Source organism: Blennius ocellaris, assembly GCF_963422515.1.
Source record: "Blennius ocellaris genome assembly, chromosome: 2".
Classification (NCBI taxonomy): Eukaryota; Metazoa; Chordata; class Actinopteri; order Blenniiformes; family Blenniidae; genus Blennius; species Blennius ocellaris.
The window spans coordinates 8,903,428-8,924,696 of record NC_137651.1 but is presented as its reverse complement, the minus strand read 5'-3'; the positions used below and the strand labels follow the sequence as shown (position 1 = coordinate 8,924,696).

At 40.8% G+C, this 21,269-nt stretch overlaps 1 protein-coding gene across 4 annotated transcripts in view; it reads right to left on the bottom strand.

Moving 5' to 3' along the window:
* Window positions 1-21,269, bottom strand: part of mcamb (melanoma cell adhesion molecule b) — a 41,124-nt gene that overhangs the window by 4,368 nt on the left and 15,487 nt on the right. The window contains exons 2-14 of one of the 4 annotated variants that reach the window (XM_080508860.1): window positions 8,922-9,046; window positions 8,196-8,427; window positions 7,043-7,113; window positions 6,867-6,954; window positions 5,957-6,136; window positions 5,464-5,594; window positions 5,195-5,336; window positions 4,987-5,102; window positions 3,686-3,827; window positions 3,438-3,559; window positions 2,706-2,844; window positions 2,333-2,395; window positions 459-500 (exon numbers count right to left, since the gene is read on the bottom strand). In XM_080508860.1, coding sequence (XP_080364986.1) covers window positions 459-500; window positions 2,333-2,395; window positions 2,706-2,844; window positions 3,438-3,559; window positions 3,686-3,827; window positions 4,987-5,102; window positions 5,195-5,336; window positions 5,464-5,594; window positions 5,957-6,136; window positions 6,867-6,954; window positions 7,043-7,113; window positions 8,196-8,427; window positions 8,922-9,046 — 1,593 coding nt within the window. The remainder of the gene's footprint in view (window positions 1-458; window positions 501-2,332; window positions 2,396-2,705; window positions 2,845-3,437; window positions 3,560-3,685; window positions 3,828-4,986; window positions 5,103-5,194; window positions 5,337-5,463; window positions 5,595-5,956; window positions 6,137-6,866; window positions 6,955-7,042; window positions 7,114-8,195; window positions 8,428-8,921; window positions 9,047-21,269) is intronic. The other 3 variants (XM_080508861.1, XM_080508862.1, XM_080508863.1) reach the window with 3 other exon arrangements.

The window sequence follows — 21,269 nt, the reverse complement described above, 5'->3', positions numbered from 1 at the left end:
AAAACAAGCACAGGGTCAGACAGTGGACTCTGAAGGCGAGGACAGCAGGAGGCAAGAGAGAGAAAGGCAATGCTTCAGCTGGAGGTGGAGAGCAGTTTTTTCAATCAACAGTGCATCTGCATGGAGAGCGTCATTCACGTGACCTGAACCTGCCATAACCGAGAGAGAGAGGAAGGTGCAGAGTGTTTCAGAACCGCGGGAGGACGGGAGTGCGCGTTGACAACAGCATGACAACATGCAGAGGAGAAGGTGGAGGTGATGAACAGTCCAACCGCAGTCCGACGTTCATCGGGAGAAAAGTGTGATGAATGCTGGGAGGTGAGAGAGCGAGAGGGGGGTGGGGGGGGTGGAGGGTGGCGGCGGCATTGGGGGGGGCTTCGGTGAAGGAACCGAAAGAAGCTCAGTGCCTTTCTTTATGTAAAGCTGGGAGAGAATCTGCAGCAGCGTAACATACAAACCTTTCTGGATTTTCTTTGGTGGGTGAACGCTTTCTGTTACGACTGAGAAAAACCAAACGAGCACAATTGTCAGTGGACGAAGGTGTGTGTGTGTGTGTGTGTGTGTGTGTGTGTGTGTGTGTGTGTGTGTGTGTGTGTGTGTGTGTGTGTGTGTGTGTGTGTGTGAGAGTGAGTAAATATTAGCAGCTCTCACATATACACACAGTTCTCCACAGTTGTCTCCATAAATAAGCAAAAATAACATTGCACTGGTTTGCACTCATTTCATGGATAATGAAATATTTTTTTAAACATGACCTCTCGCTCTCTCTCGATCTCTCTATCTGTCTCTCTCTCTCTCTCTCAGCTCTGAAACAGCACAAACAAGTCATTTTTCCATACCTTCAGGCTATGTATCAGCCAGACTCACTTTGAACTCAGCCATAACTGCTACTTCTATCACCCCGACTCTTCTCATAACCTAACCTAAACATACCTTCTAGTTTTACGACACGAGATCCTATGGGTTAGTGTTTCATGGGGTTGACAGTAGATAGTATTAAATCAGAGCCAAATCTTTTCTGTGATTGCAATTTATCATCCACCCCCTACAGTAAATCTGTGGTCAGCAGAAGAGCAGTGTTGTTCTTTCCGTTTTATCTCATTGAACAACACTCTCTGGGGAAAGCATGAAGACAGGACAGCTTTCCACCGAGGGGCCACACATTTCCTGACATGACGTACACGAGGAGGGGAGGCAGAAACACAAAAACACAAGACAGCAGTCGTAATGGGAGTCAGGAGACTTGCTCAGAGTGCGTTCAAAGTATCAGCTCCGACGCACTGATGTGTGCGAGTGTGTGTGTTTGCATGTGTGCGTGTGGTTGAGCACAAGACGTAACATAAAATACTGTATTCATTCAATCTATTTCAGTAACTGTGTGTCAGAACAGACCACTGATGATTAATATAACTTACAACGTTTTATGATTGACTCATTGTTTTTCGCAAATATCATTTCATTTTAATGTAAAAAGCGAGAAGATGGCAATGATGTAATTGGCACCATATAAATAAAATATTCAAATACGGACAATCAAAATTCACGAAAAAATAATGGGTCATTTGCAAATGCATTGAATTAGTTCATATTTAAACAGAAAGCTTCTAAACAGACATTCATCCGATGTCTTTCATGAATTTTTAAAAACTAAGCCGACATCCACAAACATTTCTTGATTGATAAATAAAGAATTGATTTTTATTTGCTTCTTGCAAAGAAAAGTCCTTTGAAAGGAAACAGTGGAGTGAGTGTGAAGGTCATTGATTTTAGCTTCAAGATCCATTTTTTTCCACAATATTTTCATTCATTATTTTCTGAGTTTATAAATGTTGCCTTTGTATTTGTGGATTCTTTTTTCTTTATATCTCACACAGACACTTAAAGTTGACGATCTGTTCAAACACAGTGTATTGATACACCACATAGAAGCTGCATAGTATATTTTTTTATTTCATTTCTAAGTATTTATTGAGTATTTTTTTGTAATCACACAGTGACAACAGAAAAATCATCAAGTGAGTGAATGAAACACTTTGCAGAAACAATGTCTGCGATTATACCAATACCTCTTAGAAACCCTTATGTTTTTAATTTCTAATTAATATCCTTGTAATGACCTGTTTGTTTTAATATTCACGTGGATGTGAATGTTAGCTTTTTGGGTGTTGTTTGCTTTTGTTTTTTTACATGTTGCGCTGTTTGCTGTTTTTAGAAGCACCTATTATTAAACAATTACAATCAATGCATTTAATTCTATTACATTTGCCTCATATTATAGCTGGTTTCATTGAAATAGTTTGAAGAGCGCTGTGCGGAGTGACTGTGGTCTTACCTGCGGGGTCGGAAATGGTTGTGGTGGTGGTGGTGGTGGTGGTGGTGGTGGTGGTGTGTGTGGCTAAAAACAGGTGGAGGCACAGACAGGAGGACACTCCCTGTTACAACACTGAGGAGGGGAGCACATTGAACAGCCGCACAGCTTCACAGGGTCTCGTTGGAAAAACAACATCGACACAGATTGACATTGAGTCACAAGCGACACTTCTGGAGCACACGGCACAGCTTAGGGCCTTCAGACGGAGCGAAAACAAACAAGGAGCCGACACGGACGAGAAGGGGAAGGGGGGATGTGAGGGGAGGACAGACAGCAACACACACAGAGAAACGACAAAGAGACACAAACAGGAAGTGCGAGCAGCAGATCTCACTGGCTTTGATGTTGAAGGTCACCGCGTCGGAGCCGTATTTGTTGGAGGCCTGGCAGACAGCGGTGATGTTGGAGGAGACCTGGACCGTGAACACGCTATGAAAGCCGCCCTCGGTCTCTGTCGGCGTCGTCTTCGTGACCTGCCGCAAACACAGAGATAAAGAAGGGGGGGGGGGGGTCAGATATGAAAGGCTGAGCGCAGATCGCCGTCCTGCTTAGTCTGGACCATGATGAATCCAGAGGATTTCTATACAATATGAAACAAAAAGGAGTTAAATGGTAGTGGTTAGCACTCTTGCTTTATGTCGGGTGTCTGTGTAGCCAAACTTCTGAGTCGGAAGCTTGCAGGTTTGATTCTGAGCGCCTTGCATGGCAGACACCTCCATTGGTGTGTGAGTAGCAGCATAAAATGCTTTGAGTGCTACTAGATCGGTGGTGCTGCGCCACGTAAGTGGCATCTATTTTCCATTTGCATGTTTGTCACGTGTGTGCAGGAGTTTTATCTGTGTACTTCAACTGTGGTCTACAGTAACAGTAACACCCCGTGTCATGTACAATTCATGACAGGCTCAGGTTTTTTTTATTTGCTTGTTAATTCTTTTCATGTTCTTGTTGCTTTTCATTCACTTCTGTTGCAATATCTATTTTTGTGTTCACAGAAAGCACTTTCTATCACCCTGCTGCTTTATAAAGTTGCCTTGCTTTGTGCAGTAAAGGCTTCCCTCCTCCATACCTTTCCATCAGAAGTGGTCCATTCCATTTCGGGAGCAGGGTAACCTCTGGCATGGCACTCCAGCTGCACTGACTTGTCGCTCGTCTCGATATCAGAGTCCTTTTCCATGATCTGTGGTGGGCCTGCAGGTACAGGAGCAAGAAAAATACCAAGTATGAGCAGCTCTGTGACGACTTTTAACATTTTGCTGGTGACCAGGCTACAAAACCTGCTCATAGAATCATATAACCTGTGATGAACAGACTCACCTGCCACGTTAACATTAAGCGTGCTGCTGGTCGACATTCCGTCGATTTCAGGAACCGTCACGACGCACTCGTAAATCCCAGACGTGTCGAATGTGACATTGTTTATGATCAAACTGTGACCATTTGAAACCCCCTCTCCATCCTGCATGCCAGCACCGAGAGGACATTAAAGTCACATGGAGAGACATTTCAGTCCATCAGACCAATCAATTAAAGATCAAAAGTATGAATTGTAATCATTAGGTAATGTTTACTTTTTATTCAGAGCTGTATAGAAGCCCAGCCGTGAATAAAAGTTAAACACAAATTCACACTGACCATGGTGTGTATCATTGAGCTCTGAATGACTTCACATGCTACTCAAGCACATCTGAAATATCATTTTCCCGATAATGTCAGTGATATTGATATATATTTCAGATTTATTACACATATACCAAAACATTTCAAACGTTGGTTTATTCTTTTTCGCTTCTCATAACTTAATTCATAACATAATTTCTTTTTTTAAACTGTGCATTTCTATTCTGTGTGGAACTCTGTCTTTCTTCTACAGTGCAAAAACATGCAAGTTATTTATTGACTCTGAATTGGCGTTTGATGTGTCTTGGTGCTGGTGAAGGACAGGTGACCTGTACAGGGTTTACCACATATTTAGCTGCAACTGATTCCAGCCATCTTTGGCTAAATCAAGCCTGAGTGAATGAATGGCAGAATGCGGGGGATGTCTACAGGAAGAATGGCTAAACAGCTAGTTATGTGGCTGCGCTCCGGCCGACGCCTTCGCCTCATCAAGGCGAAAACAGGAGACTCTTCCCTCAAGCTGTTGGAACTGTGACCCCTGACCTCCAGTCAGCACCTCACTGACAGAGACAATAGACACATGGCTGGAGGTACTGCAGTATTGCACATTCTCTGTGTGGACGCTCAACCTCACTTTCAAACACCTGCTGCATTTTGCATCGTGTGCATTCCATTGATATGTCGACTTTTACCTGTTTATATTTCTTATATAGGTTTACCTATTTATTATTTTCTTGTTATGTTTTTTTTTTTTTTTGTCTGTATTCTACATGGTTCTGCTTACTTTGACTTTTTTTTTTTTCATGTTCATCGAACCCAGTGGACCGTCGCTGCATTTCACTGCCATACTTTGTATGTGACAAATAGTCACATCTAATCCAATGAGCTGAGCATTAGTCTCCACTGCCAGCTTTGAACCAAGTATTCTCATGCAAGACAACACAAAACAACAATCGCCATCGGCTGAAAGCAACTGCTGCGAGTCATGAACATGTCACCTTAAACCAGACTGTGTTGGTCTGCAGAGAAGACAATGCATTGCACGTGGCCTGCAGCTGCTCCCCTTGTTGCACCTGCATAGTCTCCTCAGGCTTCACCACCGCAGCATCCAGATCTACAGACATGTAAAGTTATGAAGGGTAAATCAATTAAGTGAAACATGTTTTGTTGTAATCGTGAGAAGTCAAATAAATATGAATTCCTCACAGTGGACAAACACCGAGGTATTGTGTGTGACAGGGCTGTCCACAATAAATTCCGGGTCAAAAGACTCGCACTCATAGACGCCCTTGTTCAGACGTGACACATTAAACAGCTCCAGCATGTTGGTATCCCAGCTGCTCCCACTCTGCAAATATCCACATCATCTCATTGCATGTGCACAAAATGTTCAGCTTCACATGAATAACAGAGCTGGAAGACTTCTTCACAAATACTGATGAAGATCCAACTGAGGGACTCGTTGATTTTCTTACATTTGCGTGTGTGATTGTGAAAACTGAGGACGGCGAGTTCCCGTTGCCCTCGCAGTGGACCTTAAGCTTGTCTCCTTCCTTAATTTTACCCACAGGTGATTCCACCCAGATATTCACTGCATCGTGGGGGTCTGAAACAGAGAGAAGCAGGTTTAGAGAGTCGATATTTTATCAATTTTGAACTTTCATAACAGACATTAAAACGAAGCACACATGAGAACAAATACAAACATGGCAGAATAAAAATCAAGAAGAGAACGGATCTCAGAAGTTGGAAGTTTCATGAAAAAATGCAGTCAGAACCTGTTAAAAAAATAAAATAAAAGACTTTGTTTCCACCCTGCACTGGTGACGCATCAATCAGTAAAAATATAATATTTTTCTGACGCTCATTGGGCATCTGCAAAGATTTGGGGTGTGAACTGAGATTTAAAGCAAAGGCAAATACAGACAACTCAAAAAGTCTTCGATCGGATTGGAGATCTGAACTCACAGTACACAGTCACGTTAATGCGGCTGGTCTCAGTCATTCGTGTTGCCCCAGGAACAAAGTAGGTGACCTCGCAGTAAAACTCGGCGTCTTTATCCTCCTTCACCACCTTCATGTTCAGCTGGCTCTTGACCGAGTACAGACCGCTCGATTCAGTCGTGGTGCTGGACACCACACTCAGCTCTGCAAGACACAAACACGTCCGGTAAGATACAAAACAATAAAGTGGCAAACAGTATTCATCCCAAAATCCAAACCTGAACTCAACACAGTTGAATTCTCTATGTGTGTGTGGATCGTTACACATTTATCTATGTTTTCCTTCTTCTTCTTTTTATTTTTTAAGCAGGTACAGCATATTACACCTGCTAAATTGTACCATTTTAATCCAGGTGATAATTGTCTCACAAAAACTGACTTACACAGTCAGAGGTAAAACTGAGGAATTCTATGAGGTGCGCATTTCTTTCCTACACTTCATGCATGAACTGAATGTACAATTGCTTGTGATTAGACGAGGACCGATAGCAGCACCATCATCGTACCAAGAAGGCCGGTGATTTGCTATTTCAAATCAATGTGTTAACGTTTAATTTGTATGTTTTACTTTTGGAAATGTATTTATTTATTCATTCTTTCGTAACACTTATCTTACTTGGTTTACTTGATTCAATGCAGATTGGGTTGGGAATTTAATTATTTTATGTTCTGATTTTATTCTATTTTATTCCAATTTTCTTTTTGCTGACAATCTTGGGGTTGTGAATGTTGTTCTGTTGTGTGTTGTCGTCGAACGTGAAGATGAAAAAGACAATAAACAAAGTGTGAAGAAAAAAATGCACATACAAAGTTTGTTTTTCTGTTTCATTAAAAAGAGAGCAGAGGAAGAATGCTGTCTGTTGAGCCTTTTTACCAGCTGCGATGCTGCGGAGCGGCGTGTTGTTTCTGTACCAGGTGACGTTTGGTTTGGGGTATCCATTTTTGACCTCACAAGTGCCGATCTGGAGAGTTTATGGGAAAAAAGATTTTTAGGAGTAAGAAAGTGGAACCTGACAGCAAGTACATGTTAACAACACAAAGCGTGTTCACCTTGGATGGCTCTTCATCACTGACAGAAAGCCCAGTCTGCACGGCCTCGATGGTTGGAAGGTTTGGAGCTTCTGTACATCAAATGAAAAGAAACTCAGACAGTCAAACCGACAGACAGTAAAAGAGGAACATTTACGTGTCCTCACAGCTCAGAGCTGGCAGTGCTGAACACCGAAATCAGTTGACTGTTTGATATTGTGTAAAACTCTAAACAAGTATGGATTGTAAAAAGAGAAAGTAAGTATAACTTAAAAGGAACAGAGATCTTCAGAAAACCAAGATTCAGGACCAGGTTGATGGAATGGTGCATTTTAGTAAAAGGGTTCAATTTATGGAACACAATTACAACAAAAACTAAATCGCACACGAGAAATAAACATGTAATTAAAATGTTATTGTTATTAAAATACAAAGAAATGGAATAAGAGTATAATGACGTCATGTGAGAAAACTGATGAGTGATTTGGTTTTTCACGATCATTGTAAACTCATTATTTCACAGAAAGGGACAGTTTACATAGATTTATTTGCCTTTCTGCCCCTGTTCATTTAGAAACACTTGTATTGTTTTGAATGTGTGTGTGTGTGTGTGTGTGTGTGTGTGTGTGTGTGTGTGTGTGTGTGTGTGTGTGTGTGTGTGTGTGTGTGTGTGTTTTCTTTCTTTTGCCAATGAATGAAATAAAACTAACTTTTTAAATGTGTGGTTTCTTTCAGGAACAGTTGAACATCATGAAGGAGAGAAAGCTATTGAGGTTAATTTGCCTGTGGGAGCCTGCTCTCAAGTTAACCAAACTATCCGGTGGTTTTATACGTCACTGGGACTCAGTGAGTGTTTTTACCAGAGTTTGGCTTCTCTAAATTGCTTTAACGCATCAGAGTTCATCAGGCTTTCTGATTTGAACATCTGAAAGCAGCATGATAAAGGCAATAAATCAAGACTGTGAGAGAAACAAATACAAGTAAATCATGAAAATATTCTTATAGAGACTTCTGATCCGGAAGGCAATAAAGAGACTTTTGCACATAAGAACCAGGTTTAAGTTTATAACCCACATGAATACGCATGACAGTAACTTCAGTCCACCCTGTCCACTTCAGAGTTTCCTCACAGGGACAAAAGCCATTGGAAAGTTTCTCTCAGAGGGAATCTCACCAAACACTCTCAGCTTTGTGCGTCCCTCCGCCGTCCCATCGGTGAGACTTTTGACGAGGCAGATTATCTCCAGCTCATCCTCCAGCACCACGTTTCTGATGGTCAGCACCATCTCTCCAGCGGCGATCGAGCCATTCATACTGATCCGGTCAGTGAACGGCGTGCCTCGGTCCACAATGTTGGTGGTTGTGTCCTGGTAGTAGATCCTCACTTTTTCACTGGACCGCGTCACCTACAGGATGGAGGTCAGACTGCTCAAGCACATGCGTGAAGGGAGTTCATGTGTGAAACAGGTGTGAAGCGCTGTATTATGTAATAATGATGCAATATGTAATGATGTAATAAATGTTCCTAATACATGTTTAATAATGAGAAAGAATGAAGATTATGCTCATGCCATGTCAAAATAGCAATGGTAGAATGCAGGGTTTAACTAATCAAGTTTAGCTTGTTAGATTACCTGCCATTGTGGCTGGTAGATTATTAAAGTTACAAGCCAATTAGTATTTCCACCAGCCATTTCTCTTTTTTTTTCAGAGTAAATGAAACCCTATTGTTAGTGCCATTGAGTGTATTCAATCATTTAACCCACATTTTGTAGACACATGTTCAAGACTTTTATTACAAAATGCGGTTTTATTACATGAAGAGTTGAACATTTATTCCATTAGTACAGCTTTTGCAGTATTAAATAATGCGGCACGACAAGGTGTGATTGAAACTCACGTAGAACCACTGGATGATCATGGCGCCGATGCCGTCGTCCGATGTGAACATGCAGGTGATCTGAGCCGTTTCTCCCAAAACGACCTCCACCTTGTCCTCCATGTTCACCTGCACATCTGCCCAGGCTGAAGGAAGAAAAGACAACAAGCTCAGTGCTGAAGCTTAATACCTTGGAGACGTGCAAAAAAAGATGTCCTTAAATAAAAATATCATTCATATTAGGTTCCAGCCATAGCTGGATTTCTGAAGCCAACACACAAAAACTAATATTTACAAGTTTGAGAATATTCAGGAATTGCTGATTGGTAAGTATAAAACTGTTAACAGTTTAAAAATGAACTTGTCAGAGCTCTATGTAGTGGAGATTTCTGGACCCCACACACTATCTACACCTACAGTATATAGTTTATCTGCAATACAGCAGTTAAAATTGCCAATAAATGTTGATTCATCTGAAAGACAGAAGAAAAGAAGCCCAACATCAAACATTGTGGCTGAAACTTGTCTTTACAAGGTCGTGGATTACACTGAATAAACAGCACTGTAACATCAACATTCAAGAAAAAAAAAAGAGAGAAGAAAGTCATGGTGGGTCAAAGGCAAGAGCGAGATGCTATGGCAGGAATGAGAAGCCCACCCATGTCCACATTAATGTGCTGCATTCCAACATGTCACCCTCTCGCAGGAAGAAAGGCTCAATTTACAGGCAGCATAGAAGCTCCACTGTTCCTTCATGGTCCGTCTCTAAGGAACGACTGGTCTTCCCCTCTTAGGGTCTCTCGATGAGACATACCCTCTCACTTACCAAGCAGGACCCCCAATTACACTTTGCAGTGTTTCAGTAGATGTACCAGAAGATGCATATGTAGCCTGGAGCTCTTCAGGTGTGATTTAGGCTCGTCTAAAGTGTCTGTAAATACAGCTCCCCCCCCCATGGAGAGACAGGCTGCAGCTCATGAAGCAGAAGATGCTAAAGACAAAGTAGATGTCGCTCATCTGTGTCCTGAAGTGACCTTTCTCAGACTCACTGGAACTACTGAATGACGTTCACGTCTCAGCTCTGAATATTGGAAACACATTTGTTTTAAAATAGACTTTTAAAATAGCCTTGCATAGATTTTCTTATACAATATAAAAGTATGATTTGTAATATCGTGCATTGATTTAAACATATTATTTGGACTCCACAGAGTGGTGAAGGTATTACTTTTTCTGGCAATTTTGTTGTTGGAAAATCTCTTATGCATTCCACTTTATGCTTTGCAATATGTATTTTGTTTTTAATATAATTAAAATACACATCAAATTCAGTTCATTCAATTGTGAAATTAATTGTATAATGTTAAAAAAAAACAGGATGTACTGTGATGTAGTTGTTTGCATGGATGGATGGATGGATGGGAAATTGAATACACAGAAATTCCTGCATTACTATGCATACAGTATTTTTTGCATAAATACCTGATAGACTGATCAGCAGAACAGAGCACTGCTGTAACAGAAAGTGACAGTTTGACATCGAGCCCTTCGGCCTGTGCTATTGATTTAGTATCTTGAAGTTCAAGTGAATTCAGTGAATCAAATACATTGCAATCAGTGGACATCGACTGAGACAATGAAAGACCGAATAACATCCCAAATTATACGTGATTTTCCACTGGTTTTGCCATGTTGTTTCATGATGTATTTCTACACTAATATCAACTGTTTGAGTGGATAAGTGAGGTCATGTAGTTAATCAAGCCAGATATGCTCAAAACAGTTTTAAAAAAAGATTTTTGCATAGTCAACATGATGTATAAACATTAATTAACAGTGTTGACACAGACAGTGATTATATTTTCAAAATGTTATTGCAAAAAAAAGTTGAGTGAAATATACGATAAAAGCAAACAAACCCTGTTTAGTTAATAAAGATTTTAAGTGTTCCAGGTATTTGTCGGGTGCTAATTTGTCTGTTTTCACATTTGTGAATGAACAACGATGCATCGGTTTCAAGAAAAAGTCTATGTTTGATACTTAATAGTGTCTAATTCTATAACAATGTGATCTGCTGAAGAGCAAACGTCATCTTAACTGCAGCACATGCACACACAAATAACCTAAACTAATCATTTCATAATAAAAATAACAAAAACAAGTCAAATGGAACGCTTGAAGAAGATATACAGAGAAGTATTAGACAAAACTGTAACACCAGTTTGCTGGTTTTATCAACCAAACCTACAATTAACCAGGAAAAACTATCAGATGTGAGGTCTGACAGAGAAAATTAATTATCACACCAGCAGAGCTGCCTGCTGATGAGCTCATTATCCAGATGCATCCCTGCTTCACTCCAGCTGCTGCATCTCATCACCGCATGCATACATAACCCCCCCCCCCACACACACACTGAACAACAACAAACACATCTGCCCCGACTCCTCCTCACCCTCCAACTCCCTCCCTGACGTTCTCCTCCTCCGCTCCATCCCACCTGCCCCTCTCTGTGCTGTGTGCTGCTGTTTACTACTCTCTAATGGAGCAGGACGGATGCTTTCCTGTTAAAGAAATCCAATTAGTTTCCCCAACATAGACATTTCCTGGCCATTAGCGACGGCAGGACATCGCTGACTCACTGGCAGCATCCCATCCCCCAGACCCCCACCTGCCGGTTCAACTGCAGTGGAAACCGGGATTTCGAGGCCAAAAAGAGGGGAGTAACTCACGCTTTCTGCCTCTCGGCCCACTGCTTCAGGGTTTGTGCTCAGAGGGTTATCAATCATATCTGATTAGTAATTGGACCTCGATGGTGCATGTATCAGAGAGGACAGCCTGCAAAGCCACAGATCGATTATGATGAGAGAATAGATATGGGAGTCAGTGTATGTTGGTAAATAGTTTTAAATCTTTATGGCAAAAAAAATCTAAGCAAGACCTGCTGACATTCAGCCTGATGGTAAAAGTGGATCTCTCCAGTTTCATGCTCTACAAACAATGTCTGCTCGCCCATAGAGTTTAACTCTTTCAATGTAAAACGCCTGGGTGGTCCAAGAGTTTTTACAGTTTTAGCTATTAATAAACTGTAAGCAGCTCCAGTGAGATTGATAAAAGCACCAAATTGCATTAATCTTCAATACTGGAGTTGATCCAATGTGATTATGTTGAGGATGGTGTGCACCCTGGACAGGTGGCCAATCCATCACAGGCAAACATACACACTCACTTTTACACCCAAAGGCAACACAGAGTCACTATCTAACCTGAAACGCATGTTTTTAGACTGTGGGAGAAAACATGGACACAACAAGAAAAGTTCAAACACAAAGATCCCCAAGGCCAGAGTTAAACCAGAGATAATCTTATGGTGACTGTTAAACCATACACTGTACAGCCCAAGGCACAATAAAATCAGTCAAGTCTTTTAACAGAGGACATACAAGCTCATTTTTGTCTACAAAAGATTATTTTTCCCCAGAATATTAGATTTTATTCTATAATATCATCTAATTAAAAACCTCAATGTCTCTGAACTAAGATTGAGCGAGGTCAGTGGTTGACTGGTGAGCAGATCTGGTGATCAACAGATTCAAAGGCAACGTTCATCCCGGGGTCATGTCCGTGGGAGAGAACCACACCCACTAATCAACCCACTAACAAATTAATTGGTGTTGCTTCTTTCACTTTGCAGGATGCAGAACAATATGCTGAACGACACCCTCGAGAGAGAGGAAACGGCAGGTCATGCAGTGGTTGGGTGTAACTCTGAGCCTCCAGCAAGATCAAAATCAAAATCAGAAAAATCATCCTCAAGCTGTGGTTCCCAACCCGTTTTCCCTCTGAGCTGCGCCAGGCTGATTCACAACAATCCCACTACCATCTCTAATTCTTCAAAATACGATGGTGCCTTGCATGGCAGACGCCCTCATTGGTGTGTGACGTGTGTGAATGTGAAAGTGCTATATAAGTAAAATCCATTCACCGTGTGTGATCTTTGCAGTCTCTGGTTTGAAAACATTAACTTAAACCGCTTGCCACCAACTTTCCGGTTTAATCCTTTTAAAGAGATCTCTGATTCAGTAAAAAAAAAAAAAAAAAAATCCAGATGGTCTGGGTTACTAATGATGTTTATCTTGACGATAGAAGATCTTCCTGGCAGTGAAAAGCTCATCACAAAACATCGTATCCAGTAAAATTCTCCTATAACAGCTACTTCCATCAATATTGTAAACCTGTTAAATGCTTTTAGTCCGGATGACTTTCACTATGCGGCTTCGAAAAAACATCCAGGAGAAAAAAGTGGGAAAAACAATTGACTTGTTTAGTCAGTGAAATTGAGCATTTTTAATTCATATGTCATTATGTGTGGAATTGTGCTAACCTGAATTACACAAACATCTTCAATACCAGTTTTTTTTTTTTTAAACATTGTTCTGTATCTACTGTCTTGAAAATGTGTAAGAAAATTGTAAAAGAGTTAAAAAAAAACCAAGATATTTGAATATAACACAATAGGATGGGGTAGATATTAAACTGGACTTGGTATTCTCTCACATGCACGAACATACGGGAGTCACAGACCAGTTGAAAGGAATATTTTCCAATGATTGATGGCGCTGGCTGTCTCCAGGTCACATATTCACGTAAGCATATGCATCAGAGCGATTGCGACACCACCGAGAGCCAAACTTCAAAGAGCAGAAGCGTCTTGCGGCTGCAGGTGATTCCCCCACTCGGTTCAGCTGCACGGCTCATCCCATCTCTGCAGAGGACTGCATTCAGGTATAAAATTAGGAGCCCTCAAAGATAAGACCAAACAAACAGCGCTCATAAAAGGACAGACAGGATAAGATAATGTGGCGGGGGGGCAGTCATTTCGGAGTCATTGTACGTCCTGACTGAGGCTTTGATTTCTCTGTTGGCAAAACAATCAGAGTCTGCGGAGAACAATGATAACAAAGCTTCCTGCCAGCCGGCTCAGACCAGCTGCGGAACTTTATTCTCACTTACTTCTGAGCGCCCGGAATGAGAAACACGGACAGCCAAGCTCGTCTAAACAAAGAAAACTGTAACTAGGTGATGTGCAGGCCACCTTATATCAGGAAGTGTTATTTTTAAACGTTTATGGCCGTATATTTCAGCTGCAGTCGTCCTCCGTCTGACAGGTACAGCAGATAGATGAAAAGCGACATGTGGTCGTTCAAAGGACAAAAATCTGTTCCGAGTTTCTCACCGAGAAGCTTTTATTGACAGGCTGCCGTCAATCTCCCCTCCCGACTCCGCGTGGTCTGGCACAAAGCCCAGCTAGGAGCTCCAACTCAGACAATCATCTGCTGCTCTTTTTGACTTGGTATCAAAACAATGACGTGCAACGATGTGCAGAACTTACTGCTGGTGAAGATGTTTCACTAAATGAATTTCCCAAGCTTAATAACTGCTGCGTGAATAAATGATTAACGTTGTAGTTGCAGCGCAGAGCAATTTTCACTTATGTGAAGTGGGACTCAGGAGGCGGGCAGCAGCACTGTGGGGTTCAGGGGGAGAAAGTAAATGAAGTGGAGGGGAAGACTATTAGCTGTTTTATTAAAACGTTTTATTACAACTTTATTGCGAGTGTAAAGGAGATTCATTGGAAATACAAAGCAAGCTTTAATTGAAACTTACAACAATTTCAGACTATATATCCAGATTTAAAGCCTTAGAAGCGTTTGGATATTTATTGCTTATGGATTCAAACAGCTCTTGATAATAACACCTTATATTGTGCAAAAGAAGTTGCTTGAAGGAGCATCGTACCAAAACACCCACTTAGTAGTAGTCCTGAAGCACCTGATGTTGAAGCCAGTGACAACCTGAGTGTATAAGCGATATAATCACTGCACCTATTCTCTGTTATAAAACCCAGATGCAGATGATGAGTGTAAATACTGCATGAATGAGTCATTTCGTTCCCCACAGTGTAAAAGTGTCACCGTATATGAAACCACAATAAATTTGCCAGGTGCCCCTCCAGGCGGCGGAGTGGAATAAAAGCAGCATTTAAATCATTTTGATTGGGTTCTGTGGGAGAGTTCGGATTACATTGCACAGGGCCAAACGAGACAACCCTGTCCTCTTGAAATTACATTGCGACTCTCACAGTTTAGCTTGTTTCCGCTTCCATTTTGAGAGGAAACAAAGTGCAGGACCCTGACTGCACAGAGAGGGTTTACATCCTGCGTGTGATTAGGTTTGGAAAACAAGATCAGTCGAGATGGGAGGAAAATATCATGATTTTGGTTAAAAAAAATTAATAAAGTAATGCCATAGAGTCCCTCATTAAACTGGCTATGAGTCCCTGAATAAATGTTGCAATGAAATACAGAGCTACAGGAGGGGATCCTTAATGCAGAATTATGTTGCTTATTAACTTCTCATCTGAAAGTCTTTGAAGTTATTAATAAAACACTTCATATATAACCCAAACGCTGTGTTTTTTTAGACTACAATTTCACGGCACGTCAGGAAACATTTCTAAAGCTTTTAATTACTGACTGGATTCATCAGTTCAAGCCAAGCAAATCAAACAACAATATCATGTGGCTATGATGCATGTCATACTCCTAATTACCAGAGCACACTGGAAAACACTCAACTCTTTAGATGTCAAAATTGAATTAATTCAGGTATCTGATTTCCTTTAATGTTTCAGCTTCAAAACTGCATCTCTTTCATAAAGTTGAAATGACCTCTGGAGTCATAGTTATATGTGTACTTTTTTTTAAATTTTTTAATCATGTTTAAAGCTCTTTATTTTCAGTTAAATCTATCACCATTGTGTTGTGCCTTTGCTGCTGTTTTGGCCAGACCTCACTCAAAGAAGAGGTCTTGACTGCAACTTGAGTGACATAGTTTAAAAAAAAAAGTAATAAATAACTTTAAAACTATTGTCTGAATAAACTTATTCACTGCAATTCAACAGACTTGCTGCTTTCTGTACATTCACATTAACACAACTTTTTAAAAAAGTGTATTGACTGATTATTGATAGATCCCCTTGATATTGCATTCATATTTCACCAATACTGTCACGAAGCAGAATTTGTCTTCATTTTTGTTGTCATTTTAAATAAATTGGGTTTTGAGAGATAAAAATTGAGGAAATGAGGTGCGATTAAGTTGCAAATTATAATATTATAAACAAGTTCAAATCAGCTGTGCAGGTGAATAATAAAAACATTGACGCGGTACGGTACGGCACAACGTGACACGATGCGATATGATAACTATGAGGCCAAGTAAAGCGCTTCAAGCCTGCAACATAAAAAAAAAAAATCTTCACTATTGATATTATGAAATGTTCCGTTATTTTAGATACTATGCTGTTGGATTTCATGATTTATAAAAGTAGATTGAAATAAAATTAGAAACAGTAAAACTAAAAATGCTTGAATTATTATATTTTGTGTCAAATAAATACTAAATAAATCTTTAATTGTGGGTCAAAATAAACTTTTCCATTGTCTAAAATGTTTTGATGGCCCTCTAATAGAGGATGCATCAATAACGTTTTCATGGTTTTTAAAATATTGTGCTTCTGTATCTTTAAGGTTTAGTCAGGCTTCTACAAAGAGGACTCTGTACTGCCATCAATTCCAGCTCCATTGAGCCACATGATGTTAAATATCCCTGATATATACAGACGGCCATCAGGCGAGCTGCTACCGGAGCAAAACCACTGAGGAAGCATTTCTCACATCTGACAAGTAATAATGAGATCCACTGGCAGGATGATTGCTGAGGTCAAAACACTCCAAACGTGAGATCTTTTAGCCCGTCAGTCAGGAAACAGATGATGCACACATGTTCGGGTACTAAAGCTTTATCTAATACCCACTGCGCTGAAGATGGGCCTCCACTGCAGCGACAAACCCAAAATTACATGGTTTATAGGCGTCTTGAGACAAAACAAGCATATCGACACCCTCAACTACTCTGCTGCATCTCATTCACTACTTTTGAAAAAGTTATTTTAGTGAGATTTCTGCAATCTTTACATAATCCTCTTTATCCAGGTTACACTTGAAGATATTTTCCTAATATATACATCGTGAGGATTCCCTGGGTTTGATTAATTTATGCTCAAAAATACGTATTGGATGGCTGAGATGCCAGGCGACCGAATGTTACATTTCCAGGAAATAGAAAATGAGATGTACACAGAAGTCTTTATGGGGCCTGAATACTGCAAGTGCAGTAAATATATGAGGTCTGATCTTTCTTCATCTGTAATTTCATGGGTGAGAAGATACATTTTTAATGACCTCATACTGAAGGATGGGTTAAATGTGAAGGACACATTTCACTGTACAACTGTTTACTATACAAGCGAACGCGAGTATGGTTTATTTTTTTAAATTTGGCTCAAAATAAGGTTGACCAAGGGGCCGGGAAATACATCATGTTAGTGGTGTCCTACAGATTTTTGATTTCTGACTGGTTCAATATACCCGGTTCCCATGGATTTTGTCATCATGAAACTGAAGAACTGAGAGTGATCCAATAATGGGTGTCAAACAAAGCCTCCAGGACCAGCACTGGAGGTAAATGTCTTGCGTCGATGAGAAGGCCACACAAATATAGCACCATTGGCGTGTGTTCTTCTTAATTGCCATCGTCCACCTGTCTGATGACAGCACAGCTGACAAACACATGAGAACACTACTACAGTCTGATTATAAATAACAAGAGTTGTATCATCGGTAATTATAAGTGATATTTTAATTTTATTTCCTGGCAGAAACACAGCAAGCATGCTACAGATGAAAAGCTTAAAAAAAAAAAAAAATCTCTTGAAGCACGATGGTAAACCGAAGTGACAGCTCAGTGATATGTTTCCAGCCCTGTCACATCTAAGAATAACAATAGCCGAATCAAGCCTGTTTGCTTACATGATACAACAGAATTACTGTGCACTGACCCAGCTGGCACCAGAAATAGCCGTCCCGCTTTAGGACATGGTGAGACAGGAGAGACAGGGAGCATGGGAAAACACAGTCTCAGTCACTTTGCTCTTTGTACCGATGTCAATGGGCCTGTGAAGAGTGAATAGAACGGAAGGCCAACATGAGAAAACTGATAAAAGAGCACAGAGAAAGAAAAGAGAGAGGCAGGGTGGAGTGAGAAATCAAGGTGGCAGCCAGAGAACTGTGAAGAAAAATAGGCCGTTGGCTGTGACCGAGCGCTGACTTTTATCACATGCGAGAGACACACTTACAGTATCTCACAAAGCAAACGAAACGCCATCGAGCTGAAGATAAATACAGTCACAGGGAGGAGAAGCAGAGGCGACTGAAACGTCAAAACCTCCCCGGCTTTATCTTCTCTCTTGATGCAGGAGGCCATTGTTTTCTCTGGCATGTGTCAATAAAAATAAATGACTGATTAAATCTGCTTTATTTGCATCAAACAAGTTAATAATTCAGACAAACCTGTCTGATATTTGCTAATAAATATGACACCCTCTTTCACTCTGATCTGGTTGTGATGATGCAGATGCTAAATACATTTAAAACCAACAATCAAAGTTAATATTATGGCATCAATCATCATTCAGACAGAGTCTAAACTTTGATTACTAATCGTTGATTGATGATTGAGGTACACGTGTCTAAAAGCAGGTGCAAACTTGATATTGCGCACACACATGTGAAAGTTGATCTACTGACACGACACGCAGAAGATCGAATCTGACAGATGAAAAGTGCTAACACACACACACAGACACATGCATACACATGCACATGCATATACTATCAATGCAGCACATTGGATACTGGAAAATACTGGGAGGAGGTTAAACAGATTACAGGTTCATTTAAAACACGCAATGCGATTTACAACAGCTGAAAATCCTTTTTTTCCAGTCATTGTACCGTTTTTTGTATAGAACCCTGTCTTCGGTTTTGCAGTCTTTTATAAAACTCTAATCATCTCATACATTGCATTTTTTTTCTGTTCAGACTTATTGGCACTAACTGTATGTTTTGATGAGATTTCTCCAACTCCATTTAATTTTGTGGTGATGGGGATTAGTGCTGTATACAATCATTCAATGGCCGATGCACAAAATACGGTAATGCAGGAAAAAGCCTTTTGTTTTGGCAGGCAAGCAGAAAGTGCAATCTATTTGTATAAGAATAAGATTCAACACTATAAAATGTAGATGTATTCTTGAAAGCTTCTGAAGGGGAAAATCTGGCATGATAGTCAACATTCATCTGCTCTTTATTTGCAGATCTAATGTTTCTAATTGCCCTTGACTTCATTCTTCAAGTTGTCTAATCTTCACAAAGACAGAGTCTTCACAGATGTAATTGGAGGGACGGGCAGATGCAGACAAATTGTAGTAGCCCCTCCACAGATATACTGTCAGGACAGTGGCTTCACTTATTTGGGGTCAACGCCACTCAGCGAAATGGTGCAAAAGAATGTTATGAGAAAGTCCTGAAAGCGCAGACACTGAAGTCCTTGTCGCTCACTCATCAATCACATTAGTCCCGTGACGCACCCCGAGGCCTTTTAACACACACACACACACACACACACACACACACACACACACACACGTACAAACGTACAAACGTCACACAGGACTTAAGGAAGGAGACTCCCAGTGACTCATGAATCCCCCCACACAGCTACTGGCATCACAGACACGTTTCTCCATAAACTCTGCAGAGTTTACAATGCCATGAGTAAACCACTCGAATAAAGGACAAGCTTTCTGCAGCACGGAATAATAAACATGTGCAATGCGCTGCCATCATTCTGCTGTGCCATTTCTCAAATCATGCCAACCAAAGGAATTCATGTTTTCTTTAAATGCTGCTCATTTGGGATACCCCCCCCCCCAAAAAAAAATCTAAATAAACACGATACCACACTCTTTCAACCAAATGTTTTTTTGAATTCCTTCTTCATGAATATGCATGCTTCTTTCTATCACACTACTACATCGTTTACTTAAGTCTTAAAAGTTAACCACATTCAAATATCTCAATATGTATTCTTGTGACTTGATTTAGGTAACATCCAGGGGAGACATTTCTAAAATGAGTGTTGTTGCTGCAACCTTGGGCTGGATGGATGGCTTCGCTCCCGCTATGCTGGCTGCACATAGTATACAACTCTCCTTAAGCAGTGAGAACTGGCCAACAGCACCAAACAGAAATAGCATTTAGAAACTGGATCCCAGGAGTGTGAATAGATCAAAATGGAAAAGGAACAAATTGGTAAAGTAGATGATTTATGTATATTGCACATGTGCATTCAAATGTCCGGGAACCTTCAAGGATTTGTAACAGTTAAAAGCTGTACAGAACGTTTTTAACAAGTGGACCACGGTTTTCCTCTTTCCCGTTCATGAGCACACAGGCGTGGCAGTAAACATCCTGCCGATCATTTCAAACTATTCAAGTCATTTACGTTCGGTGCAAGACTCCCAGCACTGAGCCGACGACTGCAGAGCACAAAACAAAAAAGCAAAAGGAAAACAAAACAAATTATGTTGCGAAACATCTCAAATTCACATCATGGACAAAACCTGAAGTAAAAAAAGTTTCTGTCAAAATAATTACTGGAAAAATAACAAAATGCCACTTTTTCTGGGTGTTCCTGTAAAATGTGCTTTTCGCCATCTCTTTATAGTCATTCTCATTTTTATTGGACATTTTGATGAAAAAAATGTGGTGGGAGAAAGAAGTGTGGTGGAAAATGGGTGCTCACTTTAACGTCACCACGCTGCACTCACATTGATAGGCATGTTAACCACTCGGCTAACCAGGGCCTCTCCCCTTTTACCACCACCTGATGTGAAACAGACCCGTCACTCCCAACCTGGAGCCTGAGGAGGAGGAAAGCTTTGCCTGCTCTCAGGGTGTCAAAATTCAATTTGCTAATTTAGTAAGTTGGTTAGTGTGGGCGTGTCAGAGTGGGCTGTTTGGCTTCAATCGAAAGTTCATCAACAACGTAAGACAAGAGAATGTCAATTTGCTTGGCGACACACAAGTAATGATCATTTAGAATGTATCTCAGTACACAGTGTTGCCTGCACAGCCTGTGAAGGGCTCAGGTGATATTTTAATTGCTCCGTGCATAAACACAAGGAGAGGGACAGCGGCAGCTGCAGCCACCCAACGGCACATTCCCACGATGCCTCAGAGAAAACAAGGTCAACTTGTCGCACTGACCTGACAGCAACTTTCCCTGAGACACACACACACACACACACACACACACACACACACACACACACACACACACACATACACACACACACACACCCCTGGGTTTCTGGAGCCGGGTGCCGGCAGGATCCACTCAACA